Source organism: Sus scrofa, chromosome 17 (genome assembly GCF_054392235.1).
Source record: "Sus scrofa isolate SSC_HxYL_T2T_F1_AM1 chromosome 17, Sscrofa_HxYL_maternal_Yorkshire_Landrace_v2.0, whole genome shotgun sequence".
Classification (NCBI taxonomy): domain Eukaryota; kingdom Metazoa; phylum Chordata; class Mammalia; order Artiodactyla; family Suidae; genus Sus; species Sus scrofa.
In genome coordinates this window covers 20,055,776-20,082,976 of record NC_139399.1, presented here as the reverse complement: position 1 = coordinate 20,082,976, position 27,201 = coordinate 20,055,776, and the positions used below count along the sequence as shown (strand labels likewise).

General features: G+C 37.3%; 1 protein-coding gene and 1 long non-coding RNA gene across 13 annotated transcripts in view; both read right to left on the bottom strand.

Annotated features, from left to right (window-relative positions):
• PSD3 (pleckstrin and Sec7 domain containing 3) overlaps positions 1-27,201 on the bottom strand; it is a 626,723-nt gene that overhangs the window by 228,304 nt on the left and 371,218 nt on the right. For all 12 annotated transcript variants that reach the window (XM_085004345.1, XM_021077991.2, XM_085004352.1 and 9 more), the window contains one exon: positions 18,691-18,780. In XM_085004345.1, the coding sequence (XP_084860471.1) occupies positions 18,691-18,780 (90 nt within the window). The remainder of the gene's footprint in view (positions 1-18,690; positions 18,781-27,201) is intronic.
• Positions 1,305-12,069, bottom strand: LOC146395155 (uncharacterized). The gene is made up of 2 exons (XR_014832773.1): positions 9,684-12,069; positions 1,305-6,979 (listed from the first exon to the last, which is right to left on the bottom strand). It is a non-coding gene; the product is annotated as an uncharacterized LOC146395155 (long non-coding RNA).

Sequence of the window (27,201 nt, the reverse complement as noted above, 5' to 3'; positions counted from 1 at the left end):
AAAAGCAATGAATAACACACAACAGAATTCCCCAGGAGGTTATCTGTAGATTTTTCATGGAAAAATCTAAATGCAACCTAAATGCCACAAAGAGAAGAATGGATAAAGAAGATGTTGTACATAGATTTAATGGAATATTAGCCATAAAAAATGAAATAATGTCACTTGCAGCAACATGGACAAACCCAGAGATTATCATACTATATAAAGACAAAGACAAATATTCTATGATGCTACTTATATGTGGAGTCTAAAAAAAATGAACTTATTTACAAAAGAGAAATAGACTCACAGACTTTGAAAACAAACTTACAGTTACCAAGGGGGTAAAGCGGAAGGAAGGATAAATTAGGAGTTTGGGATTAACATATACATACTACTATATATAAAACATATATAAAATAGGTAACTGACAAGGACCTACTGTAGCACAGGGACCTCCACTCAATATTCTGTAATAACCTATATGAGGAAAGAATCCGAAAAAAAAATAGATATATGTATCACTGAATCGCTTTCTTGTACACCTGACACTAACACAACCTTGTAAATCCACTATTCTCCAACATAAAATAAAAATTAAATTTAAAAATAAACTATCCTAGAAAAATAAAAATAATGTAAAATTTAGGGAGTTCCTGTTATGGCTCAGTGGTAAGCAAGCCCAACTAGCATACATGAGGATGTGGGTTTAATCCCTGGCCTCGCTCAATGGGTTAAGGATCTGGCACTGACATGAGCTGCGGTGCAAGTCGCAGAAGTGGCTCGGATTCAGTGTTGCTGTGGCTGTGGCACAGGCCAGCAGCTACAGCTCCAATTAGACCCCTAGCCTGGGAACCTCCATATGCCATGAGTGTGGACCTAAGAAGACAAAAAGGGACCAAAAAAATAATGTAAAATGTAAAAAGAATGGCTTTTCCTCTATGTGGATTACCATAATAATCAGTTAATAAAGCTGTGGTTTTTAGCCAGATGCCAGAGGGCCACAACGTCTCTGCCCACACAAGCTGCAATGGTACTGTGTCATCACCCACCCAAGCAGGCCACAAAGTCCACTGAAAATGGCCAGCAAGGTACATACTGTGGGGACGTACAAAGAAAAAGGAGTATATTTTATGCAAGGCTACATAAAGTGAAAATACTGCTTTTCATCAGTATATCTGGAGTTCTAAAAAGTTTAGAAATACTGCAATAACTTTTTAGACTTTCACATGTAATTCTACTGGGTTCTAAGAGCCAAAGAAGAGGTGATACAAAATTGCTCTAGCCCTTTTAAAAATATTTCTACACACTAAGTGTGTAGCTTTTTCTTTTTTTTACGGGTCATGCCTGTGGTATACAGAAGTTCCCCGGCATCTGCAACCTACACCACAGCTCACAGCGATGCTGGATACTTGACCCACTGAGCAAGGCCTGGTATAGAACCCACGTCCTCATGGATGTTAGGCTGATTCGCTACCGCTAAGCCACAACAGGAGTTCCAAGTGTGTAACTTTTTGACATTCCTCCTACTTTTCTACTTTGATCTAAAAAGTCTGATGATTTCTGACAGTGGCCTGAATGGCTGTAAATAATAACTAACACACGAACTGCATCTAAGGGACAAAGGCTTCTCTGAGTGCATCACACATTGTCACGCATCCTTTTTCCACACTAGCACCTAAGCCATTATCCCACCTCAAGTCCTTTCTCCTATTCTGGCTCCACAGCATCCATTAGAACTGCCCTGAGGGGCAACTAAATGCTACCTCCTCAAAAAGGGCTGCCTGGACACTCTCCTGTGGGAAGTCATTTCTCTTTATTCTGAAACCCCACAGTATTTCTATGTAACTCTACTGTAAGCAGAATTCTAATGATACTGGCTCCCCAGGATCCTGGTCCCCTGCTTATTTATCCAAAAGCTCATCTGGGCACTCCTGGGATGGAGCTCTGTGTATAGGATTAAGGATACTAATCAGTTGACCTTAAAGAGGATGATTATGGATGATTGGGTGAGTTCATGAGTTATGCAAGCCCTTCAAAGCAAAGAGGAAGGAGAACAGTGACTTGGGAGATGTGCCAGGAGAGGAGAGAAGAGGAAGAATGCAGCAAAGAGGTCAGAGACACATGAGGAGTGAGGACTGGACACGTCATCACTGAGTCTCTCTTGGAGGAGATACAGGTGGCCTGTAGAGACTGAGAAGGACCCCTGCCCAACAGCCAACAAGGCAAGGGGGACCTCAGCCCTACAACCACCTGGAACTTATTTCTGCCAACAACCAAATGAACTTAAAAGTAGATCTACACTCACAGACTATCTGCACTTAGATCTGTTCTTACGAAACCCAGAACAGAAGAATCCAGGCCAACCCAAACCTTGGACCTACAGAATGGTAAGATAACCAATCTGTGGTAATTTGTTACAATAGGAATAGAGACCTAAGGTGCTTTCTTTTGTACTTTATCCTATTTAATAGTTCAAATATAAATGAACATCAGAATTACCTGAGGAGCCTTTAAAATGCACATGGACCCCATTCCCAAATAAAATTGCTGAGGGAGAAGAGGGGAGAGTAGGAAGAAAACAGTAAAATTTTATTTATAGCTCTGCAAGTGGCATTTTTCCCAACATTTTAAAAATATGAGCATCCCCTCAGAAAGTTCCTGCAAACCCATCTCCAGAGTAAACCATGGTTTTGATTTTATTTTCCACAGTAAGTTAGTTTTACCTAAACAAGAGCTACAAAATCTGCACCGCATACACCACTATCAACCTCCCTCCTCCAGGATGGTGTGTACACTGGTACCCACCTCTTTTTACTGAGTATCACACGCTAAGGCTCTACCATAGTTTATCCAGTCCTGGTTGATGGACATTTGGGTTGTTTACAGTTTGCGGCTATTATGAATAAAGCTGCTATAAATATTCTGGTGACATGGTTTCATTTCTTCTGAATTGCTGCATCATAGGGTGTGTGTATGCCTAGTTCAAGATCTTTCTCCAAAGTATCTCTAATTTTTAAGTTTCTACCTGAGTGAGAATGTCAGTTGCCTACTTTTTCTCCCCTCGTCTCAAATGATTTTAATATGTAGCTGGAGTTGAGAACCACTATACTAGATTAAAAATTCCTCCAGGGCTGGATGCATGTCTTACTCATCCTTGCTTTCCCAATATATTTAGCACAGTCTTCAGCAAAGCAGGAAATCATGAATCCTATCAGACTTCATCTTGATCCAGCTTCTGACTTTTGCCATACATGGCAAATATATTAAGTATGCCTTCAATAACTAAACACGATTAGTATATAATCTTGAGCAAAGTATTTCATGATATGCATAATCATTGGTCCAATATTTGTTTTCCCTACCAAATTCCAAGCTCCAAGAGGACATGTCCTGTGTCTTAAAAGGGCTGAACCCATGAATCCAGCACAGAGACTAGACACATAGTAGGGCTTCAATGAATGAACAAAGTGCTTGGGAGAAAAAAAAAAAAAAAACCACCTTTCTCCCAAGTTTTTTGTTTGCCTATTTTAATTAACAACAAGGCACAAATCTATACTCTGGGAGAGCCCTAGGTCTACAGCTCTCAGTATTTGGAGGGGAAAAAAGATCTTTCTGAAAATCTGATTAAAACTATGGAAACCTGCCTCAAAAACAAACAGACAAAAAAAAAAAAAAAAGATGAATGTAGGTATACACTCACACACATTCACAACCATGCATACAACATCAATTTGTTCACATGATCAGAAATCACAGCACTGGGTTTCACAAAAAACTGCAATCATTTTCATTCACAGCTATTTGTTGAATATCTGATTTGTCCTAGAATTCTATCAGGTACAAGGATGAGATGCAGTCTCTGCCCTTAAGAATAGGGGCAGGAAAGAGGTAACACACAAGCAACGATTAACACCGTCTATCAAATTCAGTTATCTCAGAATCCATAACCCTTTCAAAGATATCTTTTTTGCCCAAGTCTACAGCATGTGACTAATATCCTGAAATTCAAATAACCTTTCAAGGCAATGGTTTGGACATAGAGATTTACCCTTATGTTTCTGGAACTGAAAATAAAAGAGAGAAAGAAGAGTAACAACTTATCTATGTTGAATTCTCAAGGAATAAATGCTTCTGGGAGCTTTTACCTTGAAGCAACCTCATGATGAAGGGGGAAAGGGGGAAAGGTGCTGTGGTCCTGGGTGGGCTTCCTTATCTGGGAAAGAGCAGAACACGTGGCAATTCCCCACAGGTGGTCTACCTAGAACGTGGGGCAGTGTCAACAGGAAGGTTCCATTGCCAACCTTCATCCAGAGGCACCTCCTGGTGAGGCCCTGGGACAAGCGTTTGTGGCATTTCTGAGAAAGCAACAAAACTAAGTTGCTATCTGTGAAAAGCATGAGGGAAGGGTAAATGTTACAATAACTAAAGTAAACAAAAAGCTTTAAAATAGCCACAATAAGAATCCAACATTGGAAGAGAATGGAGTTCAAGAATGTTTTTTGGTAGAGAAATGAATTATTCTGTATCAGTGGATTTTCTGATTGAAGCTAATTTCTTTAAATGGCAAAATCTTTATAAAATAGTTGCTGGCAATCTTTCCAAATCTATTTCACACTTCTTGTCTCCTTAATCAAACTAAGTAAACACAATGTAACATTTCTGATGACTCATAAAGCCATCCTACCCTGCCTGAGAGGCCTCCTCCCAGGAGCCCTCAATACAACTCCAGCTGGAGACCCAGTGCTGTCAAAGTTTCATTTTTTCTTCTTGCCAACATCCATATACTTGACCAACTGCACTCTACTGCAACATTACCCTTCTAACTCATGGCTAAACCAGGAAAATAATTATTTCTCCAACATAAGTTCAATTTAAAAAGTTAAATAACAACCTAAATGCGTACGCCTTATTAAATTTTAGAAAAAGCAATTGGATATGGCTGTTACCTTGGTAATGATGCACTGGCTCAGGGATGGTCAGTGGCAGGTGCCCAGGTCCAGCCCGCATTTTTAACACCTGTTTTTAAAATAGCACCTATATGGCCATTTGCTTAGGCTATATGGTGAGAAGATAAGGCCGAAATTTTAAAGTAACAATTCTGATTACTATTATACATAAGCCATAAGTGAGAGTCTGAGTAAAATGTTTAAGGTCTGTTAAACAGACTCTGTAGCACTCATTTATTTCAGCTATTCAGGTCATTTTTTTTTTTTTTTGTCTTTTTTTTTTTTTTTTTTGCTATTTCTTGGGCCGCTCCCACGGCATATGGAGGTTCCCAGGTTAGGGGTCGAATTGGAGCTGCAGCCACTAGCCTACGCCAGAGCCACAGCAACGCGGGATCCGAGCCGCGTCTGCAACCTACACCACAGCTCACGGCAACACCGGATCGTTAACCCACTGAGCAAGGCCAGGGACCCAACCCACAACCTCATGGTTTCTAGCCGGATTGGTTAACCACGGCGCCACGACGGGAACTCCTATTCAGGTCATTTTTACTTTAATATTTTTGAGTTCTGAGTCTTTTTTCAGACAACTGACCATGACTACAACGAAAAAAACAAATTGTTTTCCTTTATGAGATTTTATTATACAGCTACAAATGCCTTCCAATTAAAAATCTGTGTCCTCAATAGACAGGTAAACCCTGGTTTAGGATGGACTATGTGCTGCGATAGCTCATCTGCCAGGGAACTGCAGGCCTGTTAAAACAAGTCCCTCACTGCGGAGGACCCCCGCCCCCCTCTGGTATAGCTAAGCAAAAGAAGGACAGTTTAAATTCCCATGACCCACTGCGTTCATATCCACACCACACGTTCACGCCTGAGTGACCGGAGTGCCAACCCTGAACTGTCCCAAACACATGAACATTCTAACTTCCGTGGATGAATCTTAATATGAAATTCTGCAGCACTTCTTGGAAGGTACTTATGCTCACCACTATACCACACCAATGCTCTGCAGCACTTTATCATCGAATTAAAATGGAATATATTTTGGATCAGTAATATTTTATACAGTACTCTTAATGATTACTACCTCCCCTCTCCCCTACTCAAACTCTTTTCATCTTTTTTTTTTGGGGGGGAGGGGTTTAAAAATCTGTTTATACTCTTTAAGCAGCATCTGTTCTGTCAAAATGTTCTAACAGACTTCTTTTGGATGGATTTTTTTTTTTTTTAAAAGCATGAACATGACTTGGAGATCTAAGTATTTGTTTCCAAGTATTATCTTCCTCATCATCACCGTTTTCCATTCAAGGCCTGAACCACACCAAAGGCAGCAGCTCTGTCTGTCTGTGATGAGCATGTGACTGGAAGCACTAGCATGCATCCACATCTCCACAGGGAAAGCAGAGAGAAACATACCACGAACCTGTATCACAGCTCAGCGTGACTCGTTTTACCGAAAAAAGCAATACTCCATATTTAAGCCAGAACCTTTAAAGCTTTTCTCTGAAAAAGCTTGCTAACATCGCTCTTCTCTTAAAAGGCTCTCCTGCTTATACCAGGATAAGCATTCAAGCCCTTTTCCATAGAGACTGTTGCTACCAGGTTTCCATGACCTTCTCCTGGAGAGAGAGCTCACCTACTTCAGGCAACAGTTGATGCTCTTTTTTTAGCTACACTTAAATACCACCCTTCCGTTCCTATTTTCAACTGCAAACTCTGAATATAACTCAGATCAAGTATTTTCGAGAATTCACTTCAAGCTTTTCATTTATAAAAAGTTCAGACTTTTCTAAAATCGTGGCCTTCTTCTTCCTCTCATATAAGTCTTTAGGAGTAATCCTTGACAATTCTGCTACAACAAAGGTAATTTTCTTGGATTAAATCTGAACTTCCACCATTAAGTACATACTTTGTCTAAACCAATAAATACAACATAAAAGTTAAAACTTGAGAGATGTGACTTGTGTTTACAAAGGAAAAAGTGAAGTTTAAGAACATCCCCAGTACTGGAGTTCCCAGCATGGTGAAGTGGTTAACGAATCCGACTAGGAACCATGAGGTTGTGGGTTCGATCCCCGGCTTTGCTCAGTGGGTTAAGGATCCGGCATTGCCATGAGCTGTGGTGTAGATCGCAGATGCGGCTCGGATCCCGTGTTGCTGTGGCACTGGCATAGGCTGGCAGCTACAGCTCCGATTAGACCCCTAGCCTGCGAACCTCCATATGCCACAGGAATGGCCCTAGAAAAGGCAAAAAGACAAAAAAAAAAAAAAAAAAAAAAAAAATCTCCAATACTTAAGATTCAGAGTCATTTAAAAAATCACATATAATTTTTTCTAGCTGCTTCTTTACCATAAAATATTTTGTTCAAAAGACATCATACATGAGTAAGTTTGTGCATGACAGAAAAACAGAGTATGAAGTTCTGATCCTGGTGGGGAATGGGGACAGGGCAGGGGGTACCAGAACTGAAAACTCGAAAATTATGGGCACAGCCCACGTTCTTGTTTCACAAAGAAATCAAGAGCCCTGAGGAACCATCACTCACTCTCAGCAGCAAAAGGACAGGCTTGGAGCCCAGAGACTCCCACAGCCCATCACAGCCCTTAGAGCCTGAGAAAACTCTCAAATGCATCTAGACAGCCTGGAGCTGGCCCTAAACGCATAGCACTCTCTAACCCTCATAATCACTATAGAAGGAAGGCATTGATGCCAGGTTACACCCTCCCACCCTCCACCCCCACCCTCTCTACCCTCCCCACCCCCCACTCCATGTGGCCTGCAGATCAAGCTCTAACTTGGAAGAAAGCTTCAGGGCTTTTCCTACTTTTATGGCTCTTCCGTTTTACAAAATTTAGAAGGCGAATGATACAGAAAGGGATGGAGGGGCATTTTGGAAAAGAATTTACCAACAGACATGCTGGTAATATCACAAAACAATTCAAAATCATTCCCTGAATACTGTCACCACCCACATCCAGGCCACCATTCTCTCTTGCATGGACAACTGCAACCACTCCTACCATCTTTTCCATTTTTACTCCCACTTCCCTCCAACCAATTCTCACAGATCCCAGAGTAATAATAATATCGTTTAATGGACTCATGTGACTTTTCAGCTTTCAACTCTTTAAAATAATCCCCACTGCCTCTTTCTTAATAATTTTTAATGCTGCTACACCATTATATCTAGGCTCTTCATCATGATATTCATTACTGTGGAAGAGTAATGAGAGAGTAGTAAAGTATGAAAGAGTAGTTAAACTTCATTAAGCTCATTATTACATGGGGCCTACATATCTGGCTGAAAGGAGAGAAATGGAAAAAATTCTTATTCACTGAAAAGTTTTTATTTATTTATTTGCCTTTTTTTTTTAGGGCCGCATCCATGGCATATGCAACTTCCCAGGCTAGGAGTTGAATCAGAGCTGCAGCTACAGGCCTACACCACAGCTCATGGCCACGCTGGATCCTTAATCCACTGAGCAAGGCCAGAGATCAAACCCATATCCTCATGGATACTAGTCAGATTTCTTTCCACTAGGCCATAATGGGAACTCTGTCACTGAAAGTTTTATTGAATAACTGTAGACTCACATGCAGTTGTAAAACATAATAGAGAGATTTCTTATCCCTTTTACTGAGTTTCGGGCAATGTTAACATTTGCAAAACTACAGTATAATATCACACCCAGAATTCTGACATTGAAAAACCCATTATAGTTGTCCTCATTCGCTAATACTGGAAGCAAAGATGAAAGAGGAGAGAGCAAAAATGGGAGAGAAATGTTGCTTAAGGTCAGGCTTTTGGTAGAAAGAAAAGTAGGGCAACTGTCAGTGTTAAATTTTTAATATTCTCCCTGGCTGAAAGGGTCAAATTAGACAGGTCGATGGCTCTGAAAGTAAGCTGAACTGGCTTTGCTCTCTTTTTAAGAAAAATCCTTACAGTTCCTGCAGTTACTCTGTGGAAGCAGGTATTTTTTGAGTTTAAGCTTATTAAAAAAAAAAATGTTTATCTCTAAATCTTTAATGGCTGGGTTTTTTTCCTTTAACTTACCCCTATATACAACTGTAATTATATTAAAAGCCTCCTGGTTATGAACCTACAGAGCATAATCTTATATTTCCTAATTACGTTTCTTCCTTTTTCCAACAAGATGCCTTCATCTTTATTTAAAATGTGTTTTTCTTTATTGATATTTTGAGTCTGTTTGTTTAAATGCTACCCTCCTGGATAATTTCTCCATCACTTTCTCAAGTTACTTTTCCCTAAGAACGCCAAAGAAAAAAACTGAATTTAAAAAAAAAGCATACAGTGTTCTCAGCCAACTATGTATGTTAAGGAATGGATGGATACAGGTAACCTATATGCTCTTAGAAAAAAATTTTTTTAAGAACTGTATCTTGTTTTCTTCTGGAAAGCAAGGGAAAACAAATGTATCTGAATAAGAACACTTAGAGAGATTCCAACGAATAGAATACTTAACAATTTTTTTAACTTAAAAACGTTTTAAAAATTTTTATACAATTTTTTTTTTTTTCCCATTTCTAGGGCTGCTCCCGCAGCATATGGAGGTTCCCAGGCATAGCCGCCAGCCTATGCCAGAGCCACAGCAACATGGGATCCGAGCCGCGTCTACAACCTACACCACAGCTCACGGCAATGCCGGATCCTCAACCCACTGAGCAAGGCCATGGATCGAACCTGCAACCTCATGGTTCCTAGTCGGATTTGTTAACCACTGAGCCACGACGGGAACTCCAAAATTTTTATACAATTTTAAGGTTACTTACCATTTACAGTTATGAAATACTGACTATATTTCCCATGCTGTACAATACAATACATCCCCCAGCCCTTCCAATTTTTATACCAATAATCAGTGCTTCCCACTTCCGCACTACTATACTGTCCCCCCCAGTGACCACCAGTTTGTTCTCTGTACCTGTGAGTCTGCTGCTTTTTTCACTACTTTGTTGTATTTTTCAGATTCCATATATAAGTGATATCATACAGTATTTGTATTTGTCTTTCTTTGTCTGACTTAATTCACTTAGCATAATGCTCTCCAAGTCCATTCATATTGCTGCGGACGGCAAAATTTCATCCTTTTTATGCCTGAGTAATATTCCATTGTATTCTTTATCCATTTATATGTTGATGGACATTAAAGTTGCTTACATGTCTTGGTAACTGAAAATAATGATTCTATGAACATATTTTTGAATTACAGCTTTTGTTTTTTTCAAATATATACTCAGAAGTGAAATTTCTAGGTCATATGGTAGTTCTATTTTTAGTTTTCTGAGAAGCCTCCAAACTGTTTTCCACAGTGGCTGCACCAATTTACATTCCCACCAATAACGTATGAGGGTTGTTTCCCCACATCCTTGCTAATGTTTTTTATTTGTGTTCTTTTTGATGACAGCCATTCTTGTAGGTGTCAGGTTGTATCTCACTGTAGTTTTGATTTGCATTTCCCTGATTAGAAATGTTTAGCATCTTTTCATGTGCCTGTTGGCCATGTGCATGTCTTCTTTGGCAAAATGTCTATTCAGCTTCTGCTCATTTTTTTAATCAGGTTGTTTTATTGATGTTGAGTTGTATCTGCTGTTTATATATGTTGATATTAACCCCTTATTGGTCATATCATTTGCAAATATTTTATTCCATTCAGTAGGCTGACTTTTCATTCAGATGCTTTCCTTTGTTTTTAAATTTAGGTTCCATTTGTTTGTTTTTGCTTTTATATCCTTTATGAGACAAATCTAAAAAATACTGCTATGATTTATGTCAAAGAGTGTTCTACCTATGTTTTCTTCTAGGTGTTTTGTAATGTCAAGTCTTACATTTATGTCTTTAATCAATTTTGAGATGATTTTTGTGTGTGGTGTTAGATAATTTCATTCTTTTCCATGAAGCTGTCCAGTTCTCCTAGCACTATTTATTGAAGAGACCGTCTTTTCTCCATTGTATATTCTTGCCTCCTTTGCCTAGCTTAATTGACCATAAGTGTGTGGATTTATTTCTGGGCTCTGTCCTATTCCGCTGATCTATATTTCTGGTTTTGTGCCATACTGTTCTTTATACCACACTGTTTTGATGACTGTAGCTTTGTAGTATTGTCTGACGACAAGGAGTCTGATTCCTCCAGCTCTGTTCTTCTTTCTCGAGATTCTTTTTTTTTTCTTTTTTTCTTTTTTTTTTTTTTTGGCTATTCAGGGTCTTTCATGTTTCCACATAAACTTAAAAATGCTTTGTTCTAGTTCTGAGAAAAATACCATTGGTATTTTGGCAAGGATTATACTGAATCTGTAGATTGCCTTAGGTTGTAGGATCATTTTAACAATATTGATTAAAAAATAAAATTACAGGCCAATATCACTGATGAATATAAATGCAAAATACTATCAAACTGAATCCAACAATACATTAAAAGGATCACACACCATGATCAAGTGGGAATTATCCCTGGGATGCAAGGATTTTTCAGTATCTTCAAATCAATCAATATGATACACCACATGAACAAATCAAAAAATAAAAACCATATGATCACCTCAATATATGCAGAAAAATCTTCTGATAAAATTCAACACTGATTTATGATTAAAAAAAAAAACAACTTTCCAGTAAGTGGGTAATGAGGGAACCTACCTCAACATAATAAAGGCCATATATGACAAACCCACAGCTAACATCATAGTCAAAAGTGAAAAGCTGAAAGCATTTTCTTTAACATCAGGAACAAAACAAGAATGCCCACTCTTACTACCACTTTTATTCAACACAGTATTAGAAGTCCTTGCCACAGCAATCAGAGAAGAAAAAGAAATAAAAGAAATCTAAATTGCAAAGGAAGAAGTAAAACTGTTTTATATATATTTGTAGATGACATGACACTACACATAGAAAATCCTAAAGATGCCACCAGAAAACTACTAGAGCTCATCAATGAATTTGGTAAAGTTGCAATACAAAATTAATACACAGAAAACTGTTGCACTTCTATATATAAACAATGAAGTATCAGAAAGAAAGGGAAATTACGGAAACAATCCCATTTATCATTATATCAAAAAGAATAAAATACCTAGGAATGAACCTACCTAAGAAGGCAAAAGATTGTAAGACACTTATGAAAGTAAGGCTTTCATTGTAAGACTCCAATTGTGAGACACTAATGAAAGAAACTTGAAGATAACACAAACAGATGGAAAGATATACCTTGTTCTTGGATTGGAATATGTAACAATTTAATTCACTATGTGATTTATCATTTCATTAGTGGAATGAAGCATATGAATTCCACTAAGCCAGGCACACTAATTTATATTCTTTCAGTTTAATTACCCCTCCCCTAACCTTCCTCAACACGCACACTTCATCATTAACTACAAACTTAAAGTTAAAAAACTTTCTATTTCCCTTAAGAGACTGCAACTAATTTTAAAGTTAATACAACTACAAGTAAAGGAGATAAATGCAAGCAATTTCTAAAAAAAAATAAACTTCTGAAAAACATTCTAAAGTCAAATACTGAATCATAAGCAACAGCCTTTAAGGGTGACATGCTATTAACTTACCCAAGCAAGATTATTTACCATGATTTCTAAGGATTTGCAGTGACAATGCCTTGTGACTGGAACTATTCTTAAAGATACCTGTGAATTTAAGCCAATTTAGGAGAAGGTATGTTTTAAAACACTGCAAATTTTATTCAGTTTTGTTTTTAGTTACATTAGAATCATTTTAAAAGACTTGGGTGTTTTGTTGTTGCAGTCCTCTCTATCATTAAGACGAGGTAAAAAAAAATTCTTAAATTAGAGAGATTTTTTAGCTCACCTTTTTTTCTAATTCTCACTGGCACCTCCTGAATTCAAGGAAAAAACAAAATAAAATAAAGACCTAACCATGACTAGGATAAAAATACTAAGGAGCCATTATTTAAGTATCAAATGGTAGGTAGCAATAAAAGCTGGAGTGGAAAACATGCATTTCGGGAGTTCCTGTAGTGGCTCAGTGGTTAACGAATCCGACTAGGAACCATGAGGTTACGGGTTCGTTCCCTGGCCTTGCTCAGTGGGTTAAGGATCTGGCGTTGCTGTGAGCTGTCGTATAGGTCACAAACGTAGCTTGGATCCCACGCTGCTGTGGCTCTGGCGTAGGCCAGTGGCCACAGCTCCAATTAGATACCTAGCTTGGGAACTTCCACATGCTGCAGAAGTGGCCATAGAAAAGGCAAAAAAAAAAAAAAAAGAAAGAAAAGAAAGAAAACATGGATTTCATGTTTCATTATCAACATCTTCAGTTTGGAGCTTCCCAATGTAAAATTAGTGTGCAGTCAACAACAGACTGACTTTCCATCCTGTGTGTTCCTCTGTCACTTTTACTTTTTACAGGCTCCTTTTCTCTTATTTTCTATTGTTTCTTTTCTCTTTCATGTAAGTATATTTTGAAATGATACCTCCTCTCAGGTAAGTAAATAACTGGTGGGCCACACCCGAAGTCCCAGAGTCACTCTCATCATGTAATGCACCTTTTCAAACCAGAATCAGAAATGGAGAGCAGCCAGGACTAAAGATTAAAATCTAGCTTTTCCTTTAAAACCAAGAAGTTCACTGGAGACTCAGAAGAAATAAAACTCGAGAAGCAGGAAGGCAAAGGAGCAGGTGCTACACTTTGAGCATGAGATAGAGGATGATTCAAGAAAAATTTTAAAGATTATTCTACAAAGAGCTTCAGAAACATGCATATGATTACATGCCAAAACTCTCACTAGTTCTTGGAATAAGTCCTTGATGAGAGTGGGTGGGAAAGGACCCCCCCCACCACCACCACACCAGACTAACAGCCAAGAGTCTGCAAAAACCAATGGGAAGACCAATGCACCAAGAGTCCTGGTCCTGAGCCTTCTGACTCAGAACAGGGAGACAACCAGCAAAACCCATTCTTCCCCAGGGGTTTTAGTCACTTCAAATAATTCACATCTCCATTAATATCCCAGGGTTTTCTTAGGATCTTTAAAGATGACCAGAACTAATTTGCTTCCTCAAAGGTTCTTGATCCCAGAATCAGCTGAAGACCTAACTCTCCTTAGTCCTTCTACTCTGGCAGCATCAAGACCCAAACCAAATAAAAGATACAGAAATGTAGCAAGAGGGATAAGGTCCAGGAGAAAGACACTGTTGTTAACAAGGTAAAAAGGCAAAAAATAAGGATAACCAAGGTTCACTGTCAGATGCCTACACTTCACAGAACAAATGCCTCTTGCAAAGGATTTCAATGGCCATTCTTTGGAATCTACACATCTTTAGAAACGAAAGAAGCCATAAATGACGAGGGTTAAAAATCTTACGACAAAAGGAGGAAATATTCCCGGTCAAGATCACAGATGGCTTTTAAAGAGTAAGGTGCTATGTGTGTTTCAGCAGAAAAGGGATGAGGAATAGAGGTCCCGTCCACAGACATTAATCCCACTCAGCCCTGGTTACTGTAAAACACCCTGGGTCCAAATAATTGCAGGAAGGGGTAGTCCTTTTCCACTCCATTATGAGATAGGTAAAGAATAACATAATATTAAAAATAAAAAGTTATAATAGCTAATACATCACTTTTACATGCTAGGACTCTAATGCCATTACATATACCACTATATTTACACACACACACACACACACACACACACACACACACACACATATATACACAAATACTCGTTCAATTATTATTCACAACTGGATGAGGTGGGTACTAATAAAACCTTCCATGTCATATATGAGGAAATCAAGTAAAAATATTTAAGTGAATTTGCACACAGTCCCACAGCTAACTGAGAGGGGAGCTGGAACTGGAACCCAGTCAGAAGAGCTCCCAAGACCACAAACATAATTATCATCCTATCTCAGGAAGTTCAGTCTCCAACCCAGAGCTGACCCACATTTTACATTCAAACCCCTTACTATTCATGTCCTGAAGAGTTTTTTTATTTATGAAAGTCTTAGTTAGGGATTTCCTATTAAATTATCAGAACTAAGAGCAGAACCTCCCTTTCCCCCTTTTTTCCACCTTGCCCCCAGTGATGCCTGAAGACAAACCATTATCCACATATTGGGATGGGCAGGCCCTGTGGAGCCATGAAACATGCCAAAGGATTTGGCATAGTTTGTTGAATGAATTCCTGTCTTGTTTTGATGAAGAAGTAGGCAGGGGTTCTTACAAGAAAGAGAGAACATTAATGTTTCTGGATGGGAAAGGGGTTATGAAATGGAATTATTAACCTAAATAAAAATAAAAATATGTCTCCTACTAAAATTGTTCCTGTATTTCAAATAAAGGCCTATCTCAAACATCATGTTCTCCTACCCAGATTTCAACTTTAAAGAGCTTAATATTCTATCACTGTCTGCCTGCTCATATCCAGTCAATTCCATTCTATACCACAGACATCTTTAACTTATACTCTAAGCAATTTGTGGGAAAAAACTATTTGCACAAAGTACTCATATATTCATATATCTGTTTAGGTCACGGGAATGAAAAGGGAAGGAGCAGTGGAATCGCAAAGTGTGAAAAAGGGTTCCATATATCACATCTATCCTTTTCATGTAATCTAAAGCAAATATATAGGAAAATGTTAACTCAACTCTCTGAATTAAAGGCTTGAAACAAGTTCCTCATTTTTCATTCCTTTAAGTATCTTAAGGTCTATTTTTTCCATAACCATTTCTGTTGAAAGCAAGCAAATTCAATTTATATTTTTATTTTAATATGGAATAACTGCCCATTTTAAGGGAGAGGGCCTCCATCTTGTTTCAGTAGTTCGTGATCTCTGAGAACAGGGGCCCATTTGGTTCTGATATGTTCTCCATCAATATTCCTGACTGTATGTATCTGTCTGTGTGACATGTGTATAATATTGTCCCCCAAAATGCAAATTAATATTCCACCCAATTATTTACACCAACAGGGGATCAAGAGATAGCTATTGAGAGAGATGGGAGGAAGAGAGTGGGTATTAGTTTTGGTGGGAAGAGAGGAGAGAAAGACAGACAAGACAGAGACAAAGAGAAAACAAAGGAGAAAGGAAAAGACAGAAATAAAGAAAAACAGGGTGGGGGGGAGTTCCTGCTGTGGCTTAGCAGGTTAAGAACCCAACTAGCATCCATGAGGCTGAGGGTTCCATCCTTGGCCTCACTCAGTGGGTTAAGGATCTGGCATTGCCGCAAGCTGTTGCGTAGGGTGGCTCAGATCTAGAGTGACTACGGCTGTGGTGTAGGCCAGCAGCTGCAGGTCTGATTTTGTTGGGGAAAAGTGACCCTGGCTCAGACTGTCGGTGTCGGAAAGTAAGACACAAGCATGGGGAGACCTCGACAAGGTTCTTTACTTCTGCAGAAGGGCACATGTGCTCAAAAAGCTCTGGCGAAGAAGGAAGGATCCACTATTTAACCCTAACACGGGTGGTACATCTCTCCCCTTCCCACTGGTCAGGTCAGGGCACACATTCTTCTCCCAGAAACAAATTGTTACTGGGAGAAGAGAGACAGAAGGGGGTGGAAGAGGGTGTCTCAGAGGAAGCAGGAACAAAACGGAGTAAGTAACCAAGGCTTCCTTTGATAGAAAAGACATATGTTAATTCTCACAATCTGACCCCTAGCCTGGGAACTTCCATATGCCCCAAGTGTGGCCCTTAAAAAAAGAGAGAGAGAGAGAGAGGAACAGAGGAAGAAAGGTTGGGAAAGAGAGGAGGGGCAGGGAAAGGGAGAGAAAACAGCTAGACATACAAAAGACTGAAATGAAACAAAGGCTGTAAAGAAAAACCCTTTTCTTGTTGAAACATGCGGTAACATCCAGATTCCTCTGAAATGGAAAACTCTCCTCTTGGGTGGGTGAGTGGCTGGGGTTTGTTATGAAAAGGAATCAATATTTTACTTGACAACTTCACTGTCACTTACAGGGTCATTTCACTGTCATTTCCCACAGTAAATAAAGAACAGTATAACACACATCTCCCCCCTCAGGTTTGTAAACACAATCTCAATTGGACAAATGCAACACATCACCCAGCGGATTCTTGATGAGTGAATCAAAGAACATATGTTTACCCAAGGTGAACAGCAGCCACTGGCCTGTACGTTACCTACATTTGGTTCAGAAGCACCATCAAACACGTTCGAAATTTGCCCACTGACACATCCACTAATACACATTACTGGGAGCCTCACTAAATTCTAAAAGCTTCACTGTAAAAATGTTTTCTGTCAATTTTCATTTCTGGCATAACTTGATAAAAGTCTCAAAAATTCTCTCCTAGAAAGGGTCCATTATTTTCCATGCTCACTCATCCCATAAGACTGAAAAAAGACTTGTTCACATGTGTCTTCTGTATAACTCTCATGAATGTACAGAACTTATTTATCACATCACAACACCTTCACTCTACACTTTGGAATTGTAGCTTAAGAAATGGCAGCATTTGCTCTATAAAGAAAAGACTTAAAAAATACTTTCCTATTTATACAATAAGCTGAAGATACATTTCTTCCTGCTCTTTTCATAATGTAATTTTTTAATGAGCTGTGATTAAAGCCAGTAGGACTTGGAATCTCATAATACCATTTTTATACCTTCTTTCATTTTTCAGAATATGTATGTCTTTCCAAATCTGGCAGAATTTGATTCTATATTATATAGTTTAAAAGTCACAAAAAACATAATAAAGGACTTATCTTTCACCTGGTACATTTCCAAATTATACCATGATTCAAATGTGTTGCCCTTCTTAGCAAATTAATTCAAAGGAAATGATTCCAAAAAAAAATATACATGTGTGCAAAGTATTTTTTTAAGGGAAACTAGAATCAAATGGAAATCTGTAAAAATCACATTCTCAACATGCACATGAACTTCTAAAATATTCATATCCTCTATCAACCATCATTTTGTATCTGATCAAATGCACATCTCATTTATGCCGCTGCAGAATGCTATGAGGTCCAAAGTTGATTTTGCTGTCTCCTAGAAAATAATCTGATTATAGGGGAAAACATGTTAATTGCTACCGATAATAAAAGCCAAGAGCAAATAATTCAGATATTCTGCAAATACTCAGATTTAATTTAATCTCTTCCAGGGATGACCTGAATGGATTTAGATTAGGGACTGAATCATCAGAATTACTTCCTTTAGAATCTGAAAATGCTTTCTGGTTTCCATAGTGAATATACCTTCGTGATCTTTCCCAAGTTCTAACCATCAAATACGTCAAAAGTGCCTGGTACTTGTATCGCCAGTTATTCCAAAGCTACTTATTATCTCAATATTATCAATTATAATGTGGACTTTTAGGAATTATTAACTGAAGGAGACTTGGCATTCTGACACATCAAGGACAAGGCCCAAGAGAAACATCGCCAATAAAACCAAAGGCAAAATCCAAATACTTAAGTGATCCCTAGCCTGTCCATCTTAGATTAAAAGGTATGCAGAAGAAATAAGCATATTTTAAAAACCAATGTTTCAGGGTAGAGGTATGAACAAAGTATGAAATAAATAAGTACAAGCATATAATGTACAGCACAAGAAATAGACCCAATAATTTATAATAACTTTAAATGGAATATCATCTATTAAAATACTGAAGCATTACATTGTGCACACATAAGACAATAAAATAGAGACTAATATAATATTGTAAATCAACTATACTTCAATTAATAAGTAAATCAATACATAAAATCCAGCATTTTGATGCTTACTTTCAGTAGATCCTTGGAGAAATCACCACCCTCACCTACCCCTTGGAGGTTTGCAATGAACTCTTGGCAGGTCATCTTCTTTCCAATATTCTGGAATAGAGGCAAATAATATATCATACTGACACATGCAAAAATAAGATCACTTCTTTAAAATGTGATTAAGCAAAGCAAGGTTGACTTGGTTTTACAAAGCCAAACACCCCCCCCAATATGTGTATGTATACATATGCATACAATACAAATTTATATGCATATGAAAAAACAGATGGCTTATTATGCTTTCAAAACTGAATATAACTATGAATAGCAAAATTATGTCAAAGCTTTATTTTAACCTAAGAAGAAATATGAAAAACCTATGCTTCATTTATAAAAATAACATACAATGCAGTTTTTAAATGAGAAACATGAAAAATGACATTTCTGAGCTGAACTCTGATAGATTTGCTTCTTTACTTATACTTCTGACATATTTTCAGGACCTGTGAAGGCCTTAGATTTTAGACTACTACTTCACGCTGGCAAGGTAGCCTGTCACAGTCTCCTGAGTACTGGCAGGAGGACCACTGCGTGAGAGGCACAGGAATTTATCACAACAGGAGGAGCCTGAATACCAGCATTTTCTTGGTAAGTTCCCTGGGTCCCAGTGCTCAGGGAGCAACTCAAATCAGGCCAGCTGATACTGCACATACAGTAGGAGCCCTGAGGTCTGGGAACCTGAATCTTTGTAATCCAGCAATAAGTACACCTACCCCTCTGCTCTGAAAAAAGAGAAACCAGCTCTTATCTTCAAGACCATATGCAAATCTAACTACTGAATCACCACATCTTCCAAAGCAGCTCATTAGAGCAATAACACTGAAAAGACAGACCGGAACAAAGGCAACCAAAGCTTTGGTTCACAAAATATAACAAAAGCAAGAGACCCATGGAGGAATGTCTCCTAAAGCATGTTTCCAAGCTGACTGAAGGATAGGTTTAACCAAAGAAAACCCCATGAATAAACAAAAGTTAGAAAATCTGAATTTTAAAAAGGGAAAAAAATGTAAATGCACTGAGAAAACTAATAAAATTGCTATGACAGAGAATCACCTCCAGCTCCAATCAAGTACAAGTTGCCAGTTGCGAAGGATTCTGAGGGTCAATGTGGACACCAACAGAAACCTGTCATGCGTGCAGGAGAGGAGAGGAACACAGAACACAGGTGCACAGGCAGGGGATCTCTGGTACAACTCGGTCCAAGTGAACAGGAAGCACACCAATGTCCTAACACCCCTGCACACAGCCTAGTGCATTCACAAAAGACTAAGCGCAGGGCAAACAGCAGTCTTCAAGGTGGTGCAGAATATTCCTGGACATAAGGACCATAAAGGAATGCAAAGCCATAGATAGTTTTAAGGGAGTATTGATACAGAACTTAACTTCAGAAATACAGATGTGTCAGAGAACACAGTCACCTTTGTGTCTTAAAAGTAATGGCTTCCCATGTCCCCTCTCACTACTGTCCTTTTACCCTCCAATGTGGAACAATCTGCCCACCCACGCTGGCTGATTATAGTCAAAGTGATAACACTAGTTAAAAACCTTGCCTCTTCCATCAGCAAAGAGGGTATTTAGTCTCACCTTACATGAAAGATTGGATGAACATTTAAACAATGAGAACTGTCTTTGCCAATTAATGCATTTGGTAGATATTTCCTACAAGTTGAATAAATTCAATCTGGAATCCTAAATTCTGATGAAAATTTATTTAAAGCACAGAAAGGAACTTCAACGGAAAATACTGTTTCATAACATTATACCGAAAAAGACAGTATCATATTTTCCCAAACCTTATCAAATATATGAATGAGATCACACAAGGTGCCTCAAGGTAAAATGTAACAAGTATAATCAATAGTCATTTTGATATGACTTGGCAAAGTTTTTTGGGATATTTTCCAATGATTTGAGAAAATGAAAGAATAATGATGAGGTAAGAAATTACTTTCTAAGTCAAGTGGTTCCAATCCTATGCTTTTAACAAAATTAAAAGAGGACATAATTTAATCATCAGTTAAGAACAATAATGTTTTTTAATATGTGACTTGGTAAATTCAAAACTTGTATTTGTTTGTAGTCAATTTTGCAGTATTAACAATGATAAAATTTTCTTTTAGAATGATCTATATTTAAATACTTTGAAGTCTTTTATTCATAAGTAATCAAAACCTTATTTAAATTTATGTAATTTTTGTTTCAAGTATCAGATAAAATATTAATAAAAGGTTCCCAAATATAAAAATATATTACACAAAGAAAAACAGAAGTATAGGAAAGCAGACAAATTATGACTACTAAAAGCAAAATTTTTTATATGATGGAGGAATGTTAACTTGTAACTTAAAAACTATAAGCTTTATTGAAATATAATTCATATAAACATCCATCCTTCTGAACTACACAATTTAATAATTCTCAGTATACCGAGAATTGTTGTACAGCCATCACCACTATCTAAATTCAGAACTTTTTTTTTTTTTTTTTTGGTCTTTTTGCCTTTTCTAGGGCTGCTCCCACTGCATATGGAGGTTCCCAGGCTAGGGGTCTAATCAGAGCTGTAGCCACCAGCCTACGCCAGAGCCACAGCAACGCGGGATCTGAGCCACGTCTGCGACCCACACCACAGCTCACAGGAATGCCGGATAGTTAACCCACTGAGCAAGGGCAAGGATTGAACCCGCAACCTCATGGTTCCTAGTCGGATTCGTTAACCACTGTGCCATGACGGGAACTCCTGAATTCAGAACATTTTCATCACTCCCAAAAGACACCCCATATCCATTAGTAGTCAATCCCCAAAACTCTCCTCCCATCCCCACTATCTATCTCCTGGCAACCACTGATGAATTTTTTATTTATTAAATCCTATGGATTTGCCTATGCAGGACATTTCATAGCAATGAAACCATAGACAATATGGCCTTTCATGATGGCTTCTTTCACTTAGTATAACATTTTCAAGCTTCATCCATATTGTAGCATTAACCAGTATTTAATTTTCTTTTACTGCCAAATAACATTCCATTGTATGAATATACCAAATTTTAGCCATTCAGAAGTTGGTAGATACCTGGACGGTTTCCACATTTTGGTTATTACAATGTTGCTATAAATATTTGTATACAAGTTTGTGTGTGGGTGTGTCTTCATTCCTTCTATGTATATAACTCCAGAGTGGGACCACTGTGTCATATGGTAACTCTATGTTTAATCATCTGAGGAATTTCCAGCACCAGTTTATGTTCCCACTAGATGTGTATGAATTTCCACTTCTCTACATCCTCACCCACACTTACCTGTCTTTTGTACTGTAGCCAGCCTAGTAGGTGTAAACTGGTATCTTGTGCTTCTGCTGGGCATTTCCCTCATGACTACTGATGTCCGGCATCTGTTCGCTTGCTTATGGGCCATTTGTATATATTCTTTGGAGAAACACCTACTTACATTCTTTGTCCTTTTCTTTTTTGGAGAGGAATCTACATAATTTATTATAAGATAAAGATTCACCAAGTAATTAAAAGAACGAATAAATACTAGTTGATGTTATTTATGAAAGTATTTTAAAACTATGCTCTAACATCTGCTCTAATTCTTTGCCATTTTTTTAATATTTCTTTTTATTGTTGAGTTGGAAGTGTTCTTTATATATTCTGGATACAAGTGCCTTATGATACATATACTTTGCAAATATTTCTATTCTGTGGGTTGTCTTTCACTTGATGGTATTCTTTGACACATAAAGTTTTTAATCTATATGATATACAACTTATTTTTTTCTTTTGTTGCTTGTGCTTTTATTCCATTAATACAGTGATTACTTTGATTTTCATATGTTGAACCAATCTTGCACTCCTATAATAAATCTCACCCTTTTAATGTGCTGCTAGATTAGGTTTCCTCTTTTTTAAAAAAAGATTTTGTATCTATATTCACAAGGGCTATATATAAGGGCTATTAGTTTCTTGCAGCAGCTTTGTCTGATTTTGGTATCAGGGTAATAATTACAGTCCTCGCAGAATGCTTTGAAATGTGTTCCCTCCTCTTTTGTTTCTTTCTGAAGATTTTGTGAAGGATTTATATTAAAACTTCCTTAGACGTCTGGTACAATTCACAAGTAAAACCATCTGGAATTAGGCTTTTCTTTGTGGGAATTTTTTTTATTACTAATTCAATCTCTTTATTTGCTATTTCAGATTTTCTATTTCTTCTTTGACTTGGTTTCAGAATGTTCTATTGATTGGTCCATTTCACCTTGGTGATCTAATTTGTTAACACACAACTCTTCATCCTTTATAATCCTTTCATTTCTGTATGGTGAAAGTAACATCCCCTCTTTTATTACTGATTTTAGTAATTTAAGTCTCTTTTTTCCACATTTTCAGTCAAGCTAGACCTTTGTCAATTTTATCAATCTTTTTAAAGAACAAAATGCTAGTTTTATTAAGATGTTTATCGTATTTTTATTCTCTAGTTAATTTATTTCAGCTGTCATTTTCTTCCTTCTGGTTTCTCTGGGCTTAGTCAGCTTCATTTATTTTATTTTATTTTATTTATTTATTTATTTATTTATTTTTGCCTTTTCTAGGACCGCTCCTGTGGCATATGGAGGTTCCCAGGCTAGGGGTTGAATCGGAGCTGTAGCCGCCAGCCTTCGCCAGAGCCACAGCAATGCAAGATCCGAGCCACGTCTGTGACCTACACCACAGCTCAAGGCAACACCGGATCCTTAACCCACTGAGCAAGGCCAGGGATCGAACCTGCAACCTCATGATTCCTAGTCAGATTCGTTAACCACTGAGCCACGATGGGAACTCCTCAGCTTTATTTTTGTTTTTTATCCTGGAAGGTTAGGTTACTGATTTGAGATCCTTTCTCCTTTTTAATATAGGCATTTTCAGCTGCATCTCATAAGTTTTATGTTGCATTTTAATTTTCATTCATTTCAACGTATTTTTTAATTTCCATTGTAAATTTCATCTTTGACCTATAGATTATTATGGAATGTGTAGTTTAATTTCCACAAAATTTCAAGCTGTTAATGATTTATAATTGTTTCAAATATTCAGTGAATACACTTTGTGTATTTTCGTGCCTTTTCAATTTATTGAGACTTGTTTATATTCTCTCCTAGAAAATGTTCCATTTGTACCTGAAAAGAATACATACCCTGCTTTTGTTGGGTGAAGTGTGCTATAGATGTCTGTTACATCTAGTTCATTTATAATGTTGTTCAAATCTTCTATTTCTTTGTTGATATTCTGTGTAGTTATTCTAAATGCAATTACAAGTGGGGTACTGAAGTCTCAAACTATTGTTGTTGAACTTGTCTGTTTCTCCCTTCAATTCCTTCCTCCCTCCTCTTAACTACAGTCATGCTGTACATTAGATCCTGAGAACTAATTCATCTTATAACTGAAAGTTTGTACCCTTTGACAACCTTCACCTATTCTCCCCACACACATCTGATCTTGGCAAACCACAATTTGCTCTGTTTCTGTGAATTTGTTGATGTTGTTGTTTTTAGATTCCACACATGAGTGAGATCACACAATATTTGTCTTTTTCTTACTTATTTCACTAGCATGATACGGTCAAGATTCATCCATACTGTCACAAATGGCAGGGTTTCCTATTTTGTGGCTGAATAATATTTCATTGTGCATGTCTATCTAATCTATTTATTTATTCACCTATCTCTCTATCTATCTCACATTCCCTTTACCCATTCATCACAGATAGACATTTAACTTGTTTTCATGCCTTAGCTATTTTAAATAATGATGCAATGCTCTCCAGGGGGAGTGTGGGTATCTTTTAAAGATAGTGATTTCCACTCCTTTGATTGTATACCCAGAAGTGGGATTGCTGGATCAAATTGTAGTTCTGTTTTAATTCTAAAAAAACTCCATACTGTCTTTCACATATGGCTTGTACCAAGTTACCTTCTGACTAATAGTACACAAGCGTTCCCTTTTCTCTAAATCCTTGCCAGCCCGTTAAGCTTGTCTTTTTGAGAGCGGCCATTCTCACAGCTGTGAAGTGCTATCTCATTGTGGTTTTGATTTGTACTTCCCTGATAAGTAATGATGATGAGAATCTTTTCATCATGTATCTCTTGGCCATTTGTATAACTTCTTTGGAAAAATTCAGCTCCTTTGCCCATTTTAAAATAAGATTATTATTACTGGTAGTGAGTTACATGAGTTCCTTATATATTTTGATTATTAACCACTTAAGCAGACTATGATTTACAAATACCTCCTTCCATTCCATAGGTTGCCTATGGTTTTGTGGATGGTTTCCTTTGTCGTGCCAAAGTTTTTTAGTTTGATGTTGTCAAATTGATTTATTTTTGTTTTTATTGCTTTTGCTTTTGGTGCCAGAGTCAAAAAGTAATTGCCAAGACCAATGTCAAAGAGTTTACTGCCTATGTTTTCTTCTAAGATTTCCATGGTCTCAGGTCTTACATTCAAGTCTTTAATCCACTTCAATCTAATTTTGTGAGTGGTGTAAAATAAGGGTCCAGTTACACTCTTTTGCATGTGGTTATCTGGTTTTCCCAACACCATTTATTGAAGAGACCATATTTTCCCCAATGAGCATTCTAAGCTTACTTTTCAAATATTGTATTGTACCTGTGTAGATTCTTTCTGGGCTCTTAATTCTGTTCAATGAGTCTATGTGCCTATTTTTGTGCCCATACCACACTGTTTTTGATTACTGTAGTTCTGTAGTATAGTTTGAAATCTGAAAGTGTGATACATCTGGCTTTGTTGTTCATTTTGAAGACTGTTTTGGCTATTTGGGGTCTTGTGTGGTTCCATACAAATTCTAGAGTTGTTTGTTATTTTCTGTAAAAAAAACAAAAATGCCATTAAATTTTTGATAGGAATTGCATTGAAGCTATAGATGGCTTTGGGTAGTATGCCCAAACATTTTAACAATATTAATTCTTCCGATCATGAACATGGGAAAACTTTCCTGTGTCTTCAATTTCTTTCAACAGTATCTTTTAGTTTTCAGTGTACAGATCTTTCCTCTCCTTGGTTAAATTTATTCCTAAGTATTCTCTTGTTTTAGAGGCTATTGTGACTGGGATTTTTTTTTTTTTCCAGATGGTTTGTCCTTAAAGTATAGAAACACTACTGATCTTTGTATACTGATTTTTTTATCCTGAATTTTACTGAATTCCTTTGTTAGTTATAACAGTTTATTTTTACTTCTTCCATTCCAATTTGGATGCATATTATTTCTTTGCTTGATTGCTCTAAGCTAAGAGTTCCATTAGTGAGTTGAATAAGGAGTAGTGAGAAAGGAAACACTTATTTTGTTTCTGATCTTAGAGGAAAAGCTTTCAACATTTCACAAGCTGTGGGCTTGTCATATATGGCCTTTATTATTTTAAGGCATACTTCTATATCCAATTTATTGATTTTTTTATCATGAAAGGATAATTAATTGTTAATACTTTTTTCATCTATTGAGATGTTTATACTTTTATCTTTGCATTTATTAATGATTTTTATTTGTGTATGTTGAAACACTCTTGTGCTGTAGGGATATATCCCATTTCATCATTGTGTATGATCCTTATACTGTGCTGCTGAATTCAGTTTGGTAGTATTTTGTTGAGAACTTTTGCATCTATATTCATCAGTGCCTTGTGATTTTCTTGTAGTGTTCTTATCTGGCTTTGGTAACAAGGTAATGCTGGCCTTGTAAAATGAGTTTGGAAGTGCTACCTCCTCCTCTTGAATTTTTTTAGTGGAGTTTGAGAAGGACTGGCATCTTTAAATATTTGAATTCACCAGTGAAGTCATCTGGTGCTAGGCTTATCTGTGTTTTTAAGGCTTGAGAAACTGATTCAATCTTCTTATGTGTTATTGGTCTGTTCAGGCTTTAGATTTGGTTATGATTCAGTCTTGATAGGCTATATGTTTCTAGGAATTTATCTATTTCTTCTAGGTTGTCCAATTTATGGCATATAACTGTTCACCGTAGTCTTTTATGATCCTTTGTACTTCTGTGGTATCTGTTGTAACATCTTCTCATTTGTTTATAATCTTACTTATTTGAGCCCTCTCTTTTTGTCAGTCACAATAGAGATTTTCTAATTTTGTTTATCCTTTCAAAAAACTGACTCTCAGCATTGTTAATCTTCCTATTATTTTCTTATTTTTCATTTCATTTATTTCCACTCTGAGCTCTACTCCTGATTATTTCCTTCTGCTAATCTTAGGCTTAGTTTGTTCTTCTAGTTCCTTGAGGTGTAATATTAGATTGTTACAGATCTTTCTTTTGATGTATGTACTTAGAGCTACAGTTTCTTCTTAGAACTGCTTTTCCTGCATCCCATACATTTTGGTATATTGTGTTTCCATTTTTGATTACCTCAATATATTTTTTCATTTCCTTTTTAATTTCTCCTTTGATCCACTGGTTGTTCAGAAGTATGTTAATTTTCATGTT